Here is a 23,167-nt window from a genome sequence, read left to right on the forward strand (position 1 = left end):
AGTGTCTTCGGCATTGGGTGATTGCAAGTATTGCGGTCCAAACACTACCACCACTGCTCTGCAGAACTTGTAGAAACACTAAATGGTCGTGGACTCGGCCATGCGCCCATAGTCGTCGAGTGAATCACCGGGAGCTCCGTATGCAAGCATCCTCATAGCTATCGTGCACTTCTGGATTGAGGTGAATCCAAGTGTGCCGGTGCAATCCTTCTTGCACTTGAAGTAGTTGTCGAACTCCCGGATGGAATTCACAATCCTGAGGAAAAGCATTCGGCTCATCCGATAACGGCGCCGAAAAACTTTGTCATCGTGCAATGGCGTCGGCGAAGTAGTCGGAGTAGAGCATGCAATAGCCTTCCAGACGATGTTGGTTCTTTGCTTCCAGCCGCCCTGGCACCGAGCCACCTCGCCGCGGCTTTTCATTGCTAGCGAGCAGGCCGGTGACGGCTGCGAGGACCATGAGATGCTCCTCCTCCTGCACGTCGGCATCAGCTTCCTCCTCCAGCAACACCGCAAGCACATCCTCGTCGCCCGAGTCCATCGCCGAGCAGGCAAACCGCCGAACACCTAGCGGGCGTGGTGGACGCACAGCCGCCGGTATACCGCCCTGCGTGGCCGGAGCGCCGAAAAACTCGCCCGGAAGGTGGTGGAGATGTGCCGCGGCGAAACCTTCTCTCTTTTTCGGCGGGGAATGGCCTATCTAGCGGTGCTGGCCAGCGGGCGGCGCCGGGATCGGTAGGGTGGTGGCCAAGCGCTCGGGGTGGGGGGCGAATCTGGACGATTGCCTTAACTTTTCGCCTGACGATATGGCCCAGGCGTGTTTTTTCCTTTCACCAGAGCCCCTGAGCGCCCCCCCCCACCCTCCCAGCGCGCTGGATTCGGCCTGGGATCGTCGGGCTCAAAAACGGGCCGAGCCTGCGGATTTCGGCATCTTGGGGGCGCGACTGGTTTTTTTTTTTTTTTGACGCCGGCACGAAAAAAATCGCCCTGGACGGCATGTTAAAGGCGCGGCTAGAGATGCTCTAAGCAGTACAAGAACATGGTCGTGGAGTACTCACCGTGTTCTTGCAGGCAGGGAGGCGTTGTCATGGTCATTGTGATGGTGACAGAGCAGGCGGTGGTGATCCAGATGCAGATCCAGCTCTTCCGGATCCATATCCAGCTCCTCTCGCAGCTCCCGCTCCTAACGACACAGATCCAGCCGCCTCACTGGACAGATGGAATTCCTCCTGCCGGAAAATAAAAATGCAATCTTGACACAAGAGGAAGAGGGCGGCAAATAAAAATGCAATCTTGACACAAGAGGAAGAGCGACATGGGCCATGGAGAGGCGGGTACAACGCGAGAGGAAGAGGTCGGCGGCAACACAGCCGAGGTAGAGGCAGCGACGATGCGGCGACCCAAGCATCAGAGGCGAGCTAGGGATTGAGAAGAGGGGAACAAGAGACCGAGAGAGTGGTGTGGCGCCTAGGGGTATAACGTAAAAGTGAAAAAAAAAACATTGCGTGCCTGATTTTGTACATGGACGTGAAAAACGTCTTATATCAGTGTATACAAGTGAACTGAGCAGTAGTATACATCCCATTGTAGGTGTATATATATTCAGAACTTTTTAAAACTTGAAAATTATGATTTTATAATTTTCAAATTCCAGTCTACATGTAGCCCGAGATCCAAAAGCAATTTCCGCTCCAAGATGCCTAAGTTCCACAACAGGAGCCAGTGTTATGTTTCCCCTCACGTGATTCACTTCTATGCTGGTCGTATTAAATTATACACAGTTCTAGAATGGTTGCATAAGCTTGTCACAACTCACAATATCACTTGTCCATGTCTTGCACCAATTCCTCAAATGATGGAAGATAGAATCAATTCATTCTTCTGGTGTGCTTGTTGGAAGTAATGTTAATCCTCTCATCTCGCAGCATGTTCATGCTGGGAGCCAGCAGTCTAGTGTACCGATCAAAATAAAGAAGTTGCTTCATGAGAAGAGCGAATTCCCTAGGAAATTTCAGCCCATATGACTCGCTAACCCTTACCTGGGAGATGCAATAACAAAAAAAGTTAGCTTAGTTTATTTTGTTCTCCAAGAAAAATACATCCTGCTTAGGATTCAAATCTGCAACTTGATACTCAATTATTAAACATGTGCATCTCAGAATGGCATCTTTTATCCCGCTTAAAGAGGACATTAATAAAAGGATAGAACAATATATTTCGGAAAGCCAAAAGGAAGGAGCCCATACCTACCTTAGCAGTGTTTTTTTTTGGGGGGGAGAAACCGCCAGGAGCGCTGCCTTTTCATATTAGACGAATATAGAAGGTTTTTGTACAGAAATGTGATGAGATTGTGAAGGGATTCATCAGGACTCCAAAAACATGAGGAAAAACGTGTGCGTCTAACCGATACCCTTGCCCTTGCGTGGCCAAATGCCATGTGACGCTGTTTTATGACCTTGAAGGCCAGCGCGGCGACCTCCCGGAGGGTTAGGCGGATCCCATTAAAAGTGTGATGGTTCTTTCCTTCCAGATGTTTCAAATCGTCTAGAGAAGTCTCCCACTGCGGCGCCTCTTAAACTCTTTCGGTGCAGCTTCAATCATGGTCTCCACCAATCTGAGACCCCCTGAGTTGTGCCCTGCACGGTAGTAGCCTGGATGATCTCACCAGTCCAAGTTTGAACGTTGCTCCAGACAGCCTGGGAAAAGGGGCAGTCAAAGGCATCCTGGACGTGTTTGGCACGGCTTCTGGGCTCCAGGTGAACTACACCAAGAGTTCTGCCAATGTTCTTCACGGCGATGACTCTGACGCGGGGCTGATTGAGCTGCTTGGGTGCCCCGTCGCGACGCTGCCGATCACCTATCTAGGCATCCTGCTCACCACCCGTCGCCCCTCCGCGGCCCAGCTGCAACCCTTGTCGACACGGAGGCGGGCCGGCTTCCTACCTGGAAGGCATGGCTGATGAACAAGGCCGGACGGCTGGCGCTTGTCAAGTCGGTGCTCAGCGTGATCCCAATTCACCAATTGCTCGCGCTCGCACCCCCCAAGAAAACCCTGAAGCAACTTAAGAAGATTCAGCGTGGTTTTCTTTGGGCCAGCCGCGCGGACACCCACGGTGGACACTGTCATGTGAATTGGCGCCGGGTCTGCCGCCCGCTCGAATATGGCGGCCTAGGTGTCCGGGATCTCGAGCGCACGGGGCTCGCGCTCCGGCTCCGTTGGCTATGGCTTGCGCGTACGGTCACTGATCGTGCATGGCAGGGGCTGGACCTGCAGTTTTCGTTGGAAGAGCGCACGCTCTTTCACGCTTCCACGACCATGGCCATTGGGGACGGCACGACCGCCCTCTTCTGGGAGGACCGCTGGCTCGGCGGCCAGTCCGTCCGCGAGCTAGCGCCCATGCTCTTTCAGTGCATCCCCAAGCATCACCGGAAATCGAGAACGGTGGCGAAGGCCTTGACCGGCAACAGCTGGGCGCGCGACATCCATGGGCTGCTCGGCCTTCCCGAGATTGGACAGTACCTGAAGCTTTGGCACCTTGTGCAGCATGTTGAGCTATCCAACGAGCCGGACAAGCTGCTCTGGAGCTGGACCGCCAACGGCGTGTACACTGCTCAGTCCTGCTACCGGGCAACCTTCCAGGGAGCGACAGGCTGCCACTCCTGGAAGCTCATTTGGAGGAGCTGGGCACCGCCAAGAGTGAAATTTTTCCATTGGCTGGCATGCCAAGATCGCTGTTGGACCGCGGAGCGGCTTGCACGCCGTGGCCTGCAGCACCACCCGCGATGTCTTCTATGCGACCAAGAGCCGGAGACGATCAGACACTTGATGCTCGCGTGCCCCTTCACTAGGCATACATGGCATGAGATCCTATCTTGGCTGCGCTTACCGGCGCCGACGCCCGAGCATGACTGACTCGCTCATGGACTGGTGGCTGCGCGCTAAGGAATCCACACCGCCAGCGCTCCGCAAGGCACTGAAATCCGTGGCGCTTTTGGTGCCGTGGATGATCTGGAAGCATAGGAACGCGTGCGTTTTTGACCATGTGAGCCCATCGCTCAATGAGCTTGTTGACAGGATCAAGGACGAGGCCCGATGTTGGGCAAAGGCCGGGGCTCAAGGACTCAGGGTCATTTTGCCATCATCATGGGATGTCCACTGATCATCTGACAACTGTGTAAACCTGCCTCCTAGGAGGATGTAAATTCCCTATCTTTCCAATGCAATGAAACGCAAAGGCCATTTGCGTTTTCTCGAAAAAAAGGGGCAGTCTTTGCAGAGATGCATGGCAGTCTCAGGAGCACGCAGACATAGCTTGCAGATCGGGTCGTGCGGCCACCCATGGATGGCAAGCATGTCGGAAATGAGGATTCTACCGTGAAGAACGAGACAGGAGAAGAAATTGCATTTTGGCTCAGCATGCGCCAACCAGATCTTTTGTGGACAGGAACTGGGGTGAGATCCGTGGAATTGAACAGCATAGGCGGAGGCCGGAGAGTAACGCCGCTGGAAGTCCATTTCCAGGAGATGATGTCATCCCGATCAGGGTCAAGGTTCGTGCGAGCCAACAAAGTCCAAAGAATGACAAACTCGTATAGCTGGGAAAGGGTGTGCATGCGTGCTACGGCTCGAATTCAGTTATCATCCTGAAGCCCCTTCATAACTGACCTTTGCTTCCTAGTGGCGCTTCTGTACAGCTCGGGGGCATAAGACTTGAGCGGACCTTTGCCGCTCCAGTTGTCATGCCAGAACAGTCTTTGCGCCATTTCCAATTGTGATAGTGGTCGATGCCTACAAAAATCCATGCCTGAATCATCAAATGGCAAGGTGGAGCGCACCCACGGCCGCTTGGGATTGGTCCGAACCAAGGCCATCTCATCCTCAGCGCCTGACCAAATTTCTCCAGACCAGCAAGGCCAAGGCGGCCAAGCGATTTCGAGCGACAGACCATGGGCTAGTTGACCAGCCCATCCGACGTGTTATCGATGTCATCGTGCCAGTTGAAATTGCGCCTGATCTTGTTGAGTTCGTGGTTTGGACTTAGCAGTTTGGAGTGCGAAACAGAGGATCTTAACCCATCTTGAACTGCAGTCCAAAAGATAAGAATCGCCTACTGATCGAGTTTCAAAAGAAATAGAACAACAATACATATACAGATCTGCGTATCTCCCTAACTACTGACTATAGCGGAAATTGTCTCACAACAAGGAATACTAGCAGCGGGAGGAATGACATTTCATATAACTCTACTTGAACATTTTGTTTGTAGTTCTACATTGTGTTCTCTAGACAGGATCAGAAAATCAAGAAGCTCACCAGATCAAGAAACAGTGCATTCATCTGCCTCTCGTCTACAACAACATTAGCAGATACAGCTGCAGCATCAGAACTTCTTGCAGCTGCCACTATAATTTCAGTATCCAACTCCTGCTTCACAAAAAAAAATGCATGAGTATTGTGCACCATAAAATAAACTAGTACAATAGGATGTCAAGTACTTAAGAAATACTACAAGGCTAGCCACATTAGTTGCTCCACATAAGCTACCTAAATCCAAATTGAGCTGCCACAAGTATTCAGGCCAGGTCTGCTCTGGCATAGAGTTTTATACTTTTGGGACTTCGGCAGAATGTTTCTTCATTAAAGCACACCATCCACAATCAATAAGGCTGATCAAGCCTTTCGAATATCAAATCAAGTATCCTTCTGTTGATGATAAAAAGAAGTATCCTTGTGCCCATCAGTAGATATTACCTGTAGCGATGAGAATATATTTTGCAAGTCCTTTGCAAAGGAGTCAACATCTATATCATTCCCTGTAGCACCCATTTCGGAAAGGGCCGATGCCATAGCATTGTAATCCTCAGTTGCGAAAGAAGCCAAAAAGATCTCCATAGCAGCCCAAGTCCTTGGGGATATTCGACCAACAATTCCTGTTAAGTATATTAACTAATATTATTATACTTTGCTGACAAGATGTTATGGCTAAATGCTAATGAGTAAGTAAAGACTCTTATCATAAATTCCAATGAGAACATAATGCCCGCTAAATGGCAATAGTAAGATCACTGTAGGAGGAACTTAAGTCTTAAACATACCAAAATCGATAAATCCAACACGTCCATCACGAAGCAACCATAGGTTTCCTGCATGCACATCCGCATGGAAGGATTCACATGAGATCAAGCTTCCAAACCTACACATTAAGTGGATCTATCAATATGCTTACACCAAGATTTGACTACTACTACCTCCGTCCGGGTATACAGGTCCGCCCGACCGAAACGCAGGTACCAAGACAAAATTGTATCGTGGTGAGTTATAAAAAGAAGTTGATTGCAAGACCACTGCTGGCCGAATGCACCAATGAGAGAGAAACTCAGGCCCACTCAAATTGGGCATGCACGGGCTGATGCATCAATAGGCCAACGTTTCAGCATGCAGCCTCGCCCCTCGCGCTCGCATGCAGCCTCGCCTCTCGTGCGAATTAAATTCTCCCAATAAGCGAACGAGCACCAACAGACACTAGCGAAAAAGCAGGGCATTGATTATAATCGGCCTTGTAATTGTGGTACACACGTGGAGTGCCCAGCGGACGTATAACCCCGGACGGAGATAGTACCACATAATTATCCAAATCAATTGTTATACCAGAAGATAAACTGAGGCAGCTGGTGGAAGTGAAACATACCAGACATTGAGGGCAGTGACTAAAGTCAACTCAGGATCAGGAACAAGAGACCTTATAGAATCAAGATCGGTGAGTGGAACACCATACAATCTTTCCATAGTTAAGACACGCTTTGTGCTACAGTGCTGATACACAAATGGAGATTTGGCCTGCCTATCAAATCCCATTGCTTCGATGTATCTCTGGAAAGCCTCCATATTTACAGCTTCCTTTCTAAAATCAACTTCCTCAAGCATTGATTCCTTTATGTCCTTGATGATAGCTACCTAAGAAAAGAATATATAGAGCATCATTTTTTTTTTTGCAGTGCATCTCAGAATTGAGTAATATATACTTCCAGTTTGCATTATCTAACTCAACGGCATCACAGAATGTTGACCTCCAAAAATACAGGAACATGTCTAAGATGTTTTCACAAAGCTATCTGTTATTTTGACATGCTTGAACCACAAAATACTATGGTGTAAGAGTTATTTGCAGAATCAAATTCTTTCTGGACACAAATTTACTGCAACTTTCTCGGAAAAAAAGAACTCGTTGTAATATTCTGATTAATGGCAGTACTCTGAATTTGTTGATGTAACGTGTATTGTTTTTGGTTGATATACCTAAATGCAATCACTCTATCGCAGTGACCAATTCACTCTCGTACCAATCTATATCATTGTATCTTGGCTTGGCCTTCTCAAAACAAAACAAGCATATGCTCATAGGAGCAAGTTTGTTCATTGGCAAGTTTTTTGCAAGCTGCATAATCAAACCAAAAACCAAATAAATATACTACACACGAAGCCTTAAAAAGGACATAAACTTCAGTTTTAGTGGAATTTGGTCTCTTGTGATCCAAGAACCACTTGGTTGAACAATCATTCTGTATAAAAATAAGGTTTACCCCTCATTTAAAAAAAAACAGACTGCATGCTTGTTATTTTAAAATAGAGAGAATTCAAGTTTACCAACATATTTTTATGCTACAAGAAAGTCAAGGATGTCAACGTGCTATGATTAAGTGATCTCTTACCAGTGATGTCCTCTCTAATTCAGGGCTTAGAAACTCCAAAACACGTGCAACAAGATAGATAAAATTCAGATCGGCAACCAAAGTATCTTCAATTCCAGGTTTCAGGACTTTAATCACCACATCCTTCTGAGAGCTCTTCAATCTAGCCCCATGAACCTGGATGATAATAAAGATACCTCAATACTTTGATGCTAGACTGAAGAAGGCAATTCAGATGCTCCCAACAGAAACCTGTGCTATTGAAGCAGATGCTATTGGCACGGGATCAATGTACTCATAGACACTATCCAATGGCCGCTGCAACTCCTCACGCAATATCGACTCGATCTCGCTATAAGGAACAGGTGGTGCTCGGTCAAAACAGTTCTGGAATTCTTCAACATATTCTGCAGGAAAGGAAGTTGGTGCAGACGCTATGAACTGCACAATCACGCAGTCAGTTGACTATAGAGGCCAAGTAATCAGACACAGCATATGATTATGAACAGAAAAAATACTTAGTAGACACCCTCTCCGCACCTGCCCTAAATCACCATCCCCAAAAAGGTCATGTGCTCTCAAATTGTCCATATGGTACCCTTCAAAACTCTAACCATCATTAGAAATTTAGATGGATGGCGTGTGAATATGAATTCTTAGTTGTACAACTTAGGCCCTGTTTGGTGGGCTTACATAGTTGCTTCCCATTAAAATAGCTGAAACCAACAAAACACCTTTTTCTGAGACCCGCTTCAGCCGAATTTCTTTTCAGACGCATAGGTATACATGTGAAGACATGCTATATTGCTATTAATTGATAGCATGTCTTCACATAATAAGCTATGAAAATGTCATTCCTCTTGATGGTAGTATAAAGTATGAACATGCCCTTACCTGACCTAGCTTGATATAAGTTGCACCCATGCGTTCAAAAAGCCTTCTGAGGTAAAGAGGGGAAAGCAAACCAAGACGCATCTGAGCTGGAATTCCTTCTGACGTGTTAGCTGTCTGCATTAGATTGACAACACGGTAATATAAAAAAGTCTGCTGAAACAACCAAGACCACTAATAGCTACTCCCTCCGTTCCCAAATACTTGTCTTTCTAGGCATTTCAAATGGACTCAACATACGGATGTATGTAGACATATTTTAAAGTGTAGATTCACTCATTTTGCACCGTATGTAGTCACTTGTTGAAATCTCTAGAAAGACAAGTATTTAGGAACGGAGGGAGTACATCAGTTAAAACTGAAAATTGTGCAAAACCAACCCAAAGCAAACATCACCATATTCTATAAAGAGTAGGCCTCAATACAACAATATCTTATACTCTTCCTTACAAGTTGCAACCTAACCCAACTCAACCCACCAGTACTTTAGCAGTTTGATGTTAAACCTATCAATGCCCTCTGTGACCCTTTGGGGGTCCTCAACATGCCTGCATACGCCTGTGCAAGCACATATGTGGGGCATGCACATGCAGAGATATTTCGTCCACTGACTTGAATGTCAACTTGAGATGACACAGTAGACTCAACCTAAATTTTACATATTGCAAGCAATTCATTTGCACTCAACAACCTAATACTGGTGACTGCCATTTGTTTCCAGTTCAATTTAATGTATGTAATATGGTAGAGAACCGAAGGGACAACATAAGCAGAGACAGACATGGAACTATGCTCACAGATAAGTAGAGTAATTCTTATCAGAACAAGAGTTTCATGAATTTATAATTAGTTTTTTCCAAAAAATTATATGATTAGGTATAAAGCAAGTAATTCATGAAAGGTTTTCAATTGATTTCGGCTATCATCAATGGTTAGTAAGTTTGATCCATAATAAGCTATTTACATAAACAAAAGAAAACATCGGAGAAAATTAGAATATACAATGAGTATGTAATATGGTATGATTATTTTGCAACTGATTTCAGCAACAGGAATGGCATTGTGACTAGAATAAACTACAAAGGGTTGAATGAATCCATGTGTGCTCATCTTTGTTAGTGTTATTATCAGTTATGCTTGTATGATTAGTTACATGCCACCAAATGCATCAGAAAACAAACAATATTAATGAGTCTACACTGTGTGGGTTGTCTCCTTTTTAAAATGTACGAAGAGCATTTATATTTTCATTCATACCAAGATTTACAGAAATAAGAGAAGAAGAATAAAACGAGCAACAACCTTCGAGAAGTCATTTAGCCACTCCCCACCAACCCCAAGGAGAGCTTGGATCCCTTGCGCCATCCTAAAGGCACCTCGAGGCCCTGTGCTAATCGACGTCTGGAGAAGATCCTCTACTAATTTCGGCAATTCACCAGCTCTATCTGCAATTGGACAAAAATTGGAAATCTCTAAGGTAAGTTTTTCAGACAATAGCAAACTGAACTCCACACATTCAACCCATGTCCATGTATTACTCCATCACCAAATTGCCCTTAGTACCCCTTATCCACCTCACACATAGTCACCAACATCACACCAAAACTACAACCATCCCCAGAGCCACACAACATATCTATGTCCATTTTCGTATCACTCGTATGGAAAATACCTGGCCATTTCTGCATGGAATGAAATATTCAGAGTCACAGACGCCGCGATTAGTAGTCATTAAATTACCTTGGAGTCGACTAGAGAAGTCTTGTGGCTGGGAGGAGTAGCGCGCGAAAACCCTAACCCCGACCCGGACCCGTCGTCTCCAATCCCGTCCGGCCCCGAGCGCGCCCACCCTCAGCGAACCTCCCCCACCGGCTGGAACCTGCCACAAGCCAATAAACCCCCGAATTAGTTCGAGACGGATTTCGTTACGCAACTGAACCCAAAACTGAGATGGGGGGCGAGAGGTTGGGCAGCCGACCTGAGGGAGTCGGTGGTGGTGGAGGAGGAGACGGGAGCGAGAAGCGGCGCCCACGACCGCCGTCGCTGCCATCAATGGATGGGTGGGTCGCCGGCGAGGGGGACGAACTAGACAAGCGTACGCGCGTGAGGTGTGAAGTGTGATGAAGCGTGGGGCACGGCGTGCGTTTGCTGGCCTTCAACGGGGTGTATGGGAGAAGGGTGCGATACGTGTAGCTGGTAGGTTCTTTAGCTCAAAATAAATGATACGGAGTAGTTCTTTTTTTCAAAGGGAAAATTGGTAGGTTCTTACGGCATTTTCAAGCCGCTCACCACAAATATTTTTCCGCATCTGTCCACGCACAGGGATAAGACACAGGTGCAGAAGGCCGTCATCTAATACTATCATGTATACGTCCATCAGAAAAAGGCAATTTCAAATTCAAATTTAGTTTGATCAACACAGTGCACCGGATCACATGTCCGATCACAACCAAAAAGAGGCAAGTATGCTTACCTTTTACATAGACGAATTCAAAAGAATGACGGTCCGGCAGTCCGTGCAATTTTTTACCTATCGGATCGGCAATCCCAGCCATTTGCTCCCGATCAAGGTGTCATCGCCGCCGCATAGACAGTCTCCGCGTCCATCTCCGCCGCCTCCTCATTGTCCGCTGCCGCCAACTGATCTTTATGCCACTGCAACATCTGGTAGCGGACGGATTGCGCGATCATTCTTGCGTTGGCATCCAAAGAGTCCACATTCAAGGTCAACATCTTGGCGTCCTCCTCATTGGCGGCGATCTTCACCTTATTTTCCTCAAACACAGCCTTCCTCTCTTCGATCATGGTCCTCCTCTCTTCGAGCTTGACCTTCTTGTTTGTCGTCTCCATCAACAATTTGAGCCTCTCTAACTTTTTCTCCTCCTTGAGGTCCTAGTGCTTCACACATCTCTCCTCCTTCTTCAACAAGATGTCCTCGAACCTCTCCGCCAGCTTGGGCGCCACACCTTCTCGCTTCACCCTCTCCTTCTACCACTTCTTCCCCCGTAAAAATCTGCTGACCTTCTTCGGCGGTTCTTGGGTTGGGTCTGTAGGGTCATCGATTTCTTCCTCGTTGGCTTAGGCGGCGGTCTTGGCTATGAAAAGGTTTCACTTCAGTTGCGCATTCAACTTCAACCAATAATGCACGACGATGAAGTTTTTCTTATCCAAGTTCTTGTACACCAAACAAACACGAGAAGGCTACAAAACAATGCATATTCGGCTATTCATCAACAAAACTAAGCATATCCGGCTAGTGAGCAATAAAATAATGCATGTCCGACTAGTCATAAACAAAACTAAGCATATCGGGCTAGTGAGCGACAAAACAATGCATGTCCGGATAGTGATCAACAAAACTAAGAATATCCGGCTAATGAGCAACAAAACAATGCATGTCCGGCTAGTGATCAACTTACTTGCTCGGTGATCCGTGCACCTCTAGGCCACCGTGCGATGAGATGCTTCAAGTGTCCGCAATACTTGGATATGGCCTCTTAGATGACCATTGATGGTTGAGAGACTTCCATTTACGGTTGCGGATGACCGCGTAAGAGTAGTGCGTGAAATACTTGTGTTCATGGAACCATATGTGAATGTTCTTCCAAAATGTTGTGCCCTTTTGCTCCGTGCCATGGAAAGGATCGAAGCTAGTGGCCAACCATGCATCACACAACAACTCGTCCTCACTCATGTTGAAGCTTTCTCCTCTACCCTTCTTCTTTGGATCACCATTTGTATCATCCGGCTCATCGTCCTTCCCCTCCTCCTCCTCCTCCTCCGCCTTCGGCCGCTACTTTTTGGTGGCCCAATGTTGTCGTTGTTGTTGTTGTTGTTGTTGTTGTTGTTGTTGTTGTTGTTGTTGTTGTTGTTGTTGTTGTTGTTGTTGTGTGCCCACCCTGGTCTGAGTGTAGGGCTATGATGGCTCTATATTTTATGCATTTTTAGAGCTCATTTGTTGCATGTTCTCTTCATATATCATGTCACATTGAACCAAATAGTCATCCATTATGTATGATTACCGGTTTTTGCACTTATCATTCTGAGAATTGCACATTTAACATTTTATTTGGTTTTTATTAGTTTTCTTTATTTTCTTGTGTCTATAGGTGTTTTGGGGCAACCTAGTGAAGGAAATATGCCCTAGAGGCAATAATAAAGTTATTATTTATTTCCTTATTTCATGATAAATATTTATTATTCATGCTAGAATTGTATTAACCGGAAACATAATACATGTGTGAATACATAGACAAACATAGTGTCACTAGTATGCCTCTACTTGACTAGCTTGTGAATCAAAGATGGTTAAGTTTCCTAGCCATGGACAAAAGAGTTGTCATTTGATTAACGGGATCACATCATTAGGAGAATGATGTGATTGACTTGACCCATTCTGTTAGCTTAGCACACGATCGTTTAGTATGTTGCTACTGCTTTCTTCATGACTTATACATGTTCCTGTGACTATGAGATTATGCAACTCCCGTTTACCAGAGGAACACTTTGTGTGCTACCAAACGTCACAACGTAACTGGGTGATTATAAAGGTGCTCTACAGGTGTCTCCGAAGGTACATGTTGGGTTGGCATATTTCGAGATTAGGTTTTGTCACTCCGATTGTCGGAGAGGTATCTTTGGGCCCTCTCGGTAATACACATCACTTAAGCCTTGCAAGCATTGCAACTAATGAGTTAGTTGTTGGATGATGTATTACGGAACGAGTAAAGAGACTTGCCGGTAACGAGATTGAACTAGGTATTGGATACCGACGATCGAATCTCGGGCAAGTAACATACCGATGAAAAAGGGAACAACGTATGTTGTTATGCGGTTTGACCGATAAAGATCTCCGTAGAATATGTATGAGCCAATATGAACATCCAGGTTCCACTATTGGTTATTGACCGGAAACAGTTATAGGTCATGTCTACATAGTTCTCGAACCCGTAGGGTCCGCACGCTTAAGGTTTCGATGACAGTTATATTATGAGTTTATGAGTTTTGATGTACCGAAGGAGTCCTGAGTCCCGGATGAGATCGGGGACATGACGAGGAGTCTCGAAATGGTCGAGACGTAAAGATCGATATATTGGACGACTATATTCGGAGTTCGGAAAGGTTCCGAGTGATTCGGGTATTTTTCGGAGTACCGAAGAGTTACGGGAATTCGTCGGGGAGTATATGGGCCTTATTGGGCCATACGGGAATAGAGGAGAGAGGCCAAAAGGAAGGAGGCCTGCGCCCCCCCTCTGGTCCGAATTGTACAAGGGGCGCAGCCCCCCTTTCCTTCTTCCTCTCCCCCTCTTTCCCCTTCTCCTACTCCAACAAGGGAGGTGGAATCCTACTAGGACTAGGGAGTCCTAGTAGGACTCCACACTTGGCGCGCCCCCTCCTAGGGCCGGCCTCCTCCCCCCTTTCTCCTTTATATACGGGGGCAAGGGGGCACCCCATGACACACAAGTTGATCTACGGTTCCTTAGCCGTGTGCGGTGCCCCCCTCCATCATATTCCACCTCGGTCATATCGTCGTGGAGTTTAGGCGAAGCCCTGCGCCGGTAGAGCATCATCATCGTCACCACGCCGTCGTGCTGACGGAACTCATCCCCGACACTTTACTGGATCGGAGTCCGGGGATCGTCATCGAGCTGAACGTGTGCTGAACTCGGAGGTGCCGTACGTTCGGTACTTGGATCGGTTGGATCGTGAAGACGTACTAGTACATCAACCGCGTTGTCATAATGCTTCCGCTTACGGTCTATGAGGGTACATGGACAATACTCTCCCCTCTCGTTGCTATGCATCACCATGATCTTGCGTGTGCGTAGGAATTTTTTTGAAATTACTACGTTCCCCAACAGTGGCATCCGAGCCAGGTTTTACGCGTAGATGTTATATGCACGAGTAGAACACAAGTGAGTTGTGGGCGATACAAGTCATACTGCTTACCAGCATGTCATACTTTGGTTCGGCGGTATTGTTGGATGAAGCGGCCCGGACCGACATTACACGTACGCTTACGCGAGACTGGTTCTACCGATGTGCTTTGCACACAGGTGGCTGGCGGGTGTCAGTTTCTCCAACTTTAGTTGAATCGAGTGTGGCTACGCCCGGTCCTTGCGAAGGTTAAAACAACACCAACTTGACAAACTATCGTTGTGGTTTTGATGCGTAGGTAAGAACGGTTCTTGCTAAGCTTGTAGCAGCCACGTAAAACTTGCAACAACAAAGTAGAGGACGTCTAACTTGTTTTTGCAGGGCATGTTGTGATGTGATATGGTCAAGACGTGATGAGATATAAGTTGTTGTATAAGATGATCATGTTTTGTTGAAGTTATCGGCAACTGGCAGAAGCCTTATGGTTGTCTCTTTATTGCATAAGATGCAAGCGCCAAATAATTGCTTTACTTTATCGCTATGCGATAGCAATAGTTGCAAGAGTAATAGTTGGCGAGACGACCATGTGACGACACATTGATATAGATCAAGATGATGAAGATCATGGTGTCGTGCCGGTGACGATAGAGATCATGATAGTGAAGGAAATATGCCCTAGAGGCAATAATAAAGTTATTATTTATTTCCTTATATCATGATAAATGTTTATTATTCATGCTAGAATTGTATTAACCGAAACATAATACATGTGTGAATACATAGACAAACATCTAGTCACTAGTATGCCTCTACTTGACTAGCTCATTAATCAAAGATGGTTATGTTTCCTAACCATAGACATGTGTTGTCATTTGATTAATGGGATCACATCACTAGGAGAATGATGTGATTGACATGACCCATTTAGTTAGCCTAGCACTTCATCGTTTAGTATGTTGCTATTGCTTTCTTCATGACTTATACATATTCCTGTAACTATGAGATTATGCAACTCCCGTTTACCGGAGGAACACTTTGGGTGCTACCAAACGTCACAACGTAACTGGGTGATTATAAATGAGTACTACAGGTGTCTCCAAAGGTACATGTTGGGTTGGCGTATTTCGAGATTAGGTTTTGTCACCCCGATTGTCGGAGAGGTATCTCTGGGCCCTCACGGTAATGCACATCACTATAAGCCTTGCAAACAATGTGACTAATGAGTTAGTTACGGAATGATGCATTACGTAACGAGTAAAGGGACTTGCCAGTAACGAGATTGAACTAGGTATTGGATACCGACGATCGAATCTCGGGCAAGTAACATACCGATGACAAAGGGAACAACGTATGTTGTTATGCGGTTTGACCGATAAAGATCTTCGTAGAATATGTAGGAGCCAATATGGGCATCCAGGTTCCTCTATTGGTTATTGACCGAGAATAGTTCTAGGTCATGTCTACATAGTTCTCGAACCCGTAGGGTCCGCACGCTTAAGGTTTCGATGACAGTTATATTATGAGTTTATGAGTTTTGATATACCGAAGGAGTTTGGAGTCCCGGATGAGATCGGGGACATGACGAGGATTCTCGACATGGTCGAGACGTAAAGATCGATATATTGGACGACTATATTCGGAGTTCGGAAAGGTTCCGAGTGATTCGGGTATTTTTTGAAGTACCGGAGAGTTACGGGAATTCGCCGGAGAGTATATGGGCCTTATTGGGCCATACGGGAATAGAGGAGAGAGGACGAAAGGAAGGAGGCGCGCAGCCCCCCTCTGGTCCGAATTGGACAAGGGGTGCGGCCCCCCTTTCCTTCCTCCTCTCCCCCTCTTTCCCCCTTTCTCCTACTCCAACAAGGAAGGAGGGAGTCCTACTCCCGGTGGGAGTAGGACTCCCCTTGGCGCGCCCCTCCTAGGCCGGCCGCCCCCTCCCCCTTGCTCCTTTATATACGGGGGCAGGGGGGCACCTCTAGGAACAACACAAGTTGATCTACGGATCGTTCCTTAGCCGTGTGCGGTGCCCCCCTCCACCATATTCCACCTCGGTCATATCGTCGCGGAATTTAGGCGAAGCCCTGCGCCGGTAGAACATCATCATCGTCACCACGCCGTCGTGCTGACGGAACTCATCCCCGAAGCTTTGCTGGATCGGAGCCCGGGGATCGTCATCGAGCTGAACGTGTGCTGAACTCGAAGGTGACGTACGTTCGGTGCTTGGATCGGTCAGATCGCGAAGACGTACGACTACATCAACTGCGTTGTCATAATGCTTCCGCTTACGGTCTACAAGGGTACGTGGACAACACTCTCCCCTCTCGTTGCTATGTCATCATCATGATCTTGCGTGTACGTAGGAAAATTTTTAAAATTACTACGTTCCCCAACAGTGGCATCCGAGCCTAGGTTTTATGGTTTGATGTTATATGCACGAGTAGAACACAAGTGAGTTGTGGGCGATATAAGTCATACTGCTTACCAGCATGTCATACTTTGGTTCGGCGGTATTGTTGGATGAAGCGGCCCGGACCGACATTACGCGTACGCTTACGCGAGACTGGTTCTACCGCCGTGCTTTGCACACAGGTGGCTAGCGGGTGTCAGTTTCTCCAACTTTAGTTGAACCGAGTGTGGCTACGCCCGGTCCTTGCGAAGGTTAAAACAACACCAACTTGACAAACTATCGTTGTGGTTTTGATGAGTAGGTGAGATTGGTTCTTTCTTAAGCCCGTAGCAGCCACGTAAAAACTTGTAACAACAAAGTAGAGGACGTCTAACTTGTTTTTGCAGGGCATGTTGTGATGTGATATGGTCAAGACATGATGCTAAATTTTATTGTATGAGATGATCATGTTTTGTAACCGAGTTATCGGCAACTGGCAGGAACCATATGGTTGTCGCTTTATTGTATGCAATGCAATCGCCCTGTAATGCTTTACTTTATCACTAAGCGGTAGCAATAGTCGTAGAAGCATAAGATTGGCGAGACGACAACGATGCTACGATGGAGATCAAGGTGTCGCGCCGGTGACGATGGCGATCATGACGGTGCTTCGAAGATGGAGATCACAAGCACAAGATGATGATGGCCATATCATATCACTTATATTGATTGCATGTGATGTTTATCTTTTATGCATATTATCTTGCTTTGATTGACGGTAGCATTTTAAGATGATCTCTCACTAATTATCAAGAAGTGTTCTCCCTGAGTATGCACCGTTGCCAAAGTTCGTCGTGCCCAGACACCACGTGATGATCGGGTGTGATAAGCTCTACGTCCATCTACAACGGGTGCAAGCCAGTTTTGCACACGCGGAATACTCAGGTTAAACTTGACGAGCCTAGCATATGCAGATATGGCCTCGGAACACGGAGTCCGAAAGGTCGAGCGTAAATCATATAGTAGATATGATCAACATAAGATGTTCACCATTGAAAACTAATTCATTTCACGTGATGATCGGTTATGATTTAGTTGAATTTGGATTATGTGATCACTTAGAGGATTAGAGGGATGTCTATCTAAGTGGGAGTTCTTAAGTAATATGATTAATTGAACTTAAATTTATCATGAACTTAGTCCTGGTAGTATTTTGCAAATTATGTTGTAGATCAATAGCTTGCGTTGTTGCTTTCATATGTTTATTTTAATATGTTCCTAGAGAAAATTGTATTGAAAGATGTTAGTAGCAATGATACGGATTGGATCTGTGATTTGAGGTTTATCCTCATTGCTGCACAGAAGAATTATGTCCCTAATGCACCGCTAGGCGACAGACACATTGCAGGAGCAGATGCAGACGTTATGAACGTTTGGCTAGCTCAATATGATGACTACTTGATAGTTTTGTGCACCATGCTTTATGGCTTAGAATCGGGACTTCAAAGACGTTTTGAACGTCATGGACCATATGAGATGTTCCAGGAGTTGAAGTTAATATTTCAAGCAAATACCCGAGTTGAGAGATATGAAGTCTCCAACAAGTTCTATAGCTAAAAGATGGAGGAGAATCGCTCAACTAGTGAGCATGTGCTCAGATTGTCTGGGTACTACAATCGCTTGAATCAAGTGGAAGTTAATCTTCCAGATAAGATAGTGATTGACAGAATTCTCTAGTCACCACACCAAGTTAGTAGAACTTCGTGATGAACTATAGTATGCAAGGGATGACGAAAACGATTCCCGAGCTCTTCGTGATGCTGAAATCGACGAAGGTAGAAATCAAGAAAGAGCATCAAGTGTTGATGATTGACAAGACCACTAGTTTCAAGAAAAGGGCAAAGGGAAAGAAAGGGAACTTCAAGCAGAATGGCAAGCAAGTTGTCACTCCCGCGAAGAAGACCAAAGCTGGACCAAAGCCTGAAACTGAGTGATTATACTGCAAAGGAAATGGTCACTAGAAGCGGAAATGCCTTGAATATTTGGTGGATAAGAAGGATGGCAAAGTGAACAAGGGTATATTTGATATACATGTTATTGATGTGTACCTTACTAGTGTTTATAGTAACCCCTGAGTATTTGATACTTGTTCGGTTGCTAAGATTAGTAACTCGAAACAGGAGTTACAGAATAAACAGAAACTAGTTGAGGGTGAAGTGACGATGTGTGTTGGAAGTGGTTCCAAGATTGATATGATCATCATCGCACACTCCCTATACTTTCGGGATTAGTGTTGAACCTAAATAAATGTTATTTGGTGTTTGCGTTGAGCATGAATATGATTTGATCATGTTTATTGCAATACGGTTATTCATTTAAAATCAGAGAATAATTGTTGTTCTGTTTAAATGAATAAAACCTTTGATGGTCATACACCCAATGAAAATAGTTTGTTGGATCTCGATCGTAGTGATACACATATTCATAATATTGATGCCAAAAGATGCAAAGTTAATAATGATAGTGCAACTTATTTGTGGCACTGCCGTTTGGGTCATATCGGTGTAAAGCGCATGAAGAAACTCCATAAAGATGGATTTTTGGAATCACTTGGTTATGAATCATTTGATGCTTGCGAACCGTGCCTTTTGGGCAAGATGACTAAAACTCCATTCTCCAGAACAATGGAACAAGCTACTGACTTATTGGAAATGATACATACCGATGTATGCGATCCAATGAGTGTTGATGCTCGTGGCAAGTATCGTTATTTTCTGACCTTCACAAGATGATTTGAGCAGATATGGGTATATCTACTTGATGAAACATAAGACTGAAATAGTTGAAAGGTTCAAAGAATTTCAGAGTGAAGTGGAAAAATCATCATAACAAGAAAATAAAGTTTCTACGATCTGATCATGGAGACAAATATTTGAGTTACGAGTTTGGTCCTCAATTAAAACAATGTGGAATAGTTTCACAAACTCACGCCACCTGGAACACCACAATGTAATGGTGTGTCCGAATGTCGTAATCGTATTTTACTAGATATGGTGCGATCTATGATGTCTCTTATCAGTTTACCACTATCATTTTGGGGTTATGCATTAGAGACAGCTGCATTCACGTTTAATAGGGCACCATCTAAATCCGTTGAGACGACACCGTATGAACTATGGTTTAGCAGTAAACCTAAGCTGGCGTTTCTTAAAGTTTGGAGTTGCGATGCTTATATGAAAAAGTTTTTCAACCTAATAAGCTCGAACCCAAATCGGAGAAGTGCGTCTTCATAGAATACCCAAAGGAAACTGTTGGATACTCCTTCTATCACAGATCCAAAGACAAAAATCTTTGTTGCTAAGAATGGATCCTTTCTAGAGAAGGAGTTTCTCTCGAAAGAAGTGAGTGGGAGGAAAGTAGAACTTGATGAGGTAATTGTACCTTCTCCCTTATTGGAAAGTAGTTCATCACAGAAATCAGTTCCAGTGATTACTACACCAATTAGTGAGAAAGTTAATGATGATGATCATGAAACTTCAGATCAAGTTGCTGCCAAACCTCGTAGGTCTTCCAGAGTAAGATCCGCACCAGAGTGGTACGGTAATCATGTTCTGGAAGTCATGTTACTAGACCATGATGAACCTACGAACTATGAGGAAGCGACGATGAGCCCAGATTCCACGAAATGGCTTGAGGCCATAAAATCTGAGATATGATCCATGTATGAGAACAAAGTATGGACTTTGACTGACTTGCTCGATGATCAGCAAGCCATGTTAAATAAATGGATCTTCAAGAGGAAGACGGACACTGATAGTAGTGTTACTATCTACTAAGCTCGACTTGTTGCGAAAGTTTTTTGACAAGTTCAAGGTGTTGAATACGATGAGATTTTCTCACTCGTATCAATGCTTAAGTCTGTCAGAATCATGTTAGCAATTGCCATATTTTATGAAATCTGGCAAAAGGATGTCAAAACTGCATTCCTTAATGGTTTTCTTAAAGAAGAGTTGTATATGATACAACCAGAAGGTTTTGTCGATCCGAAAGGTGCTAACAAAATGAGCAAGCTCCAACGATCCATCAATGGACTGGTGCAAGCATCTCGAAGTTGGAATATACGCTTTGATAAGTTGATCAAAGCATATAGTTTTATACAGACTTGCCGGTGAAGCCTGTATTTACAAGAAAGTGAGTGGGAGCACTACAGCATTTCTGATAAGTATATGTGAATGACATATTGTTGATCGGAAATAATGTAGAATTATTCTGCAAAGCATAAAGGAGTGTTTTGAAAGGAGTTCTTTAAAAGAAAGACCTCAGTAAAGCTACTTACATATTGAGCATCAAGATCTATTGAGATAGATCAAGACGCTTGATAAGATTTTCAATGAGTACATACCTTGACAAGATTTTGAAGTAGTTCAAAATGGAACAATCGAAGAAGGAGTTCTTGCGTGTGTTGCAAGGTGTGAAGTTGAGTAAGACTCAAGACCCGACCAAGGCAGAAAATAGAAAGAGAATGAAAAGTCATTCCCTATGCCTCGGTCATAGGTTCTATAAAGTATGCTATGCTGTGAACCAGACCTATTGTATACTCTGCCCTGGTTTGGTAAGGGAGTACAATAGTGATATAGGAGTAGATCACTGGACATTGGTCAAAATTATCCTTAGTGGAATAAGGATATGTTTCTCAATTATGGAGGTGACAAAAGGTTCGTCGTAAAAGGTTATGTCGATACAAGTTTTGGCACTGATCCAGATGACTCTAAGTCTTAATCTGGATACATATTTAAAGTGGGAGCAATTAGCTAGAGTAGCTCCGTGCAGAGCATTGTAGACATAGAATATTTGCAAAATACATACGGCTCTGAATGTGACAGACCCGTTGACTAAGCTTCTCTCACGAGCAAAACATGATCACACCTTAGTACTCTTTGGGTGTTAATCACATAGCGATGTGAACTAGATTATTGACTCTAGTAAACCCTTTGGGTGTTGGTCACATGACGATGTGAACTATAGGTGTTAATCATATACAGATATGAATATTGATGTTAAATCACATGGTGATGTGAACTAGATTATTGACTCTAGTGCAAGTGGGAGACTGAAGGAAATATGCCCTAGAGGCAATAATAAAGTTATTATTTATTTCCTTATATCATGATAAATGTTTATTATTCATGCTAGAATTGTATTAACCGGAAACATAATACATGTGTGAATACATAGACAAACATAGTGTCACTAGTATGCCTCTACTTGACTAGCTCATTAATCAAAGATGGTTATGTTTCCTAACCATAGACATGTGTTGTCATTTGATTAACGGGATCACATCATTAGGAGAATGATGTGATTGACATGACCCATTCCGTTAGCCTAGCACTTGATCGTTTAGTATGTTGCTATTGCTTTCTTCATGACTTATACATGTTCCTGTAACTATGAGATTATGCAACTCCCGTTTACCGGAGGAACACTTTGGGTGCTACCAAACGTCACAACGTAACTGGGTGATTATAAAGGAGTACTACAGGTGTCTCCAAAGGTACATGTTGGGTTGGCGTATTTCGAGATTAGGTTTTGTCACTCCGATTGTCGGAGAGGTATCTCTGGGCCCTCTCGGTAATGCACATCACTATAAGCCTTGCAAGCAATGTGACTAATGAGTTAGTTACGGAATGATGCATTACGTAACGAGTAAAGAGACTTGCCGGTAACGAGATTGAACTAGGTATTGGATACCGACGATCGAATCTCGGGCAAGTAACATACCGATGACAAAGGGAACAACGTATGTTGTTATGCGGTTTGACCGATAAAGATCTTCGTAGAATATGTAGGAGCCAATATGGGCATCCAGGTTCCGCTATTGGTTATTGACCGAGAATAGTTCTAGGTCATGTCTACATAGTTCTCGAACCCGTAGGGTCCGCACGCTTAAGGTTTCGATGACAGTTATATTATGAGTTTATGAGTTTTGATGTACCGAAGGAGTTCGGAGTCCCGGATGAGATCGGGGACATGACGAGGAGTCTCGAAATGGTCGAGACGTAAAGATCGATATATTGGACGACTATATTCGGAGTTCGGAAAATTTCCGAGTGATTCGGCTATTTTTCGGAGTACCGGAGAGTTATGGGAATTCGCCGGGGAGTATATGGGCCTTATTGGGCCATACGGGAATAGAGGAGAGAGGCCGAAAGGAAGGAGGCGCGCAGCCCCCCTCTGGTCCGAATTGGACAAGGGGTGCGGCCCCCCTTTCCTTCCTCCTCTCCCCCTCTTTCCCCCTTTCTCCTACTCCAACAAGGAAGGAGG

The 23,167-nt window shown here is 45.0% G+C and overlaps 1 protein-coding gene across 2 annotated transcripts; it reads right to left on the reverse strand.

Annotated features, from left to right (window-relative positions):
- Positions 1 to 1,599: 1,599 nt before the first annotated feature.
- On the reverse strand, positions 1,600 to 10,845 carry LOC123156452 (uncharacterized aarF domain-containing protein kinase At5g05200, chloroplastic). Of its 2 annotated transcripts, XM_044574581.1 has the most exons (12): positions 10,559 to 10,845; positions 10,321 to 10,459; positions 9,883 to 10,025; positions 8,584 to 8,697; positions 8,230 to 8,298; positions 7,942 to 8,130; positions 7,711 to 7,866; positions 6,690 to 6,955; positions 6,097 to 6,194; positions 5,753 to 5,931; positions 5,315 to 5,425; positions 1,600 to 2,039 (listed from the first exon to the last, which is right to left on the reverse strand). In XM_044574581.1, exons 1-12 carry the CDS (start codon positions 10,628 to 10,630, stop codon positions 1,869 to 1,871), a joined length of 1,707 nt encoding a protein of 568 aa, XP_044430516.1. In that variant the 5' UTR covers positions 10,631 to 10,845; the 3' UTR covers positions 1,600 to 1,868. The 2 variants fall into 2 exon arrangements, with proteins under 2 accessions (XP_044430516.1, XP_044430517.1); XM_044574582.1 differs by lacking the exon at positions 8,230 to 8,298 and having other exon boundaries at positions 10,559 to 10,750.
- Between the last annotated feature and the right edge of the window lie 12,322 nt (positions 10,846 to 23,167).

This window comes from Triticum aestivum, chromosome 7B (assembly GCF_018294505.1).
Source record: "Triticum aestivum cultivar Chinese Spring chromosome 7B, IWGSC CS RefSeq v2.1, whole genome shotgun sequence".
In the NCBI taxonomy this organism is placed as follows: domain Eukaryota; kingdom Viridiplantae; phylum Streptophyta; class Magnoliopsida; order Poales; family Poaceae; genus Triticum; species Triticum aestivum.

Coding starts and splice junctions, on each gene's coding strand:
- LOC123156452 (XM_044574581.1), bottom strand. CDS start 10,630: ATGGCAGCGACGGCGGTCGTGGGCGCCGCTTCTCGCTCCCGTCTCCTC. Junction 8,698..9,882: donor GGCTAAATGACTTCTCGAAG/GTTGTTGCTCGT, acceptor AATCTAATGCAG/ACAGCTAACACGTCAGAAGG. Junction 8,131..8,229: donor GGGATGGTGATTTAGGGCAG/GTGCGGAGAGGG, acceptor GTGATTGTGCAG/TTCATAGCGTCTGCACCAAC.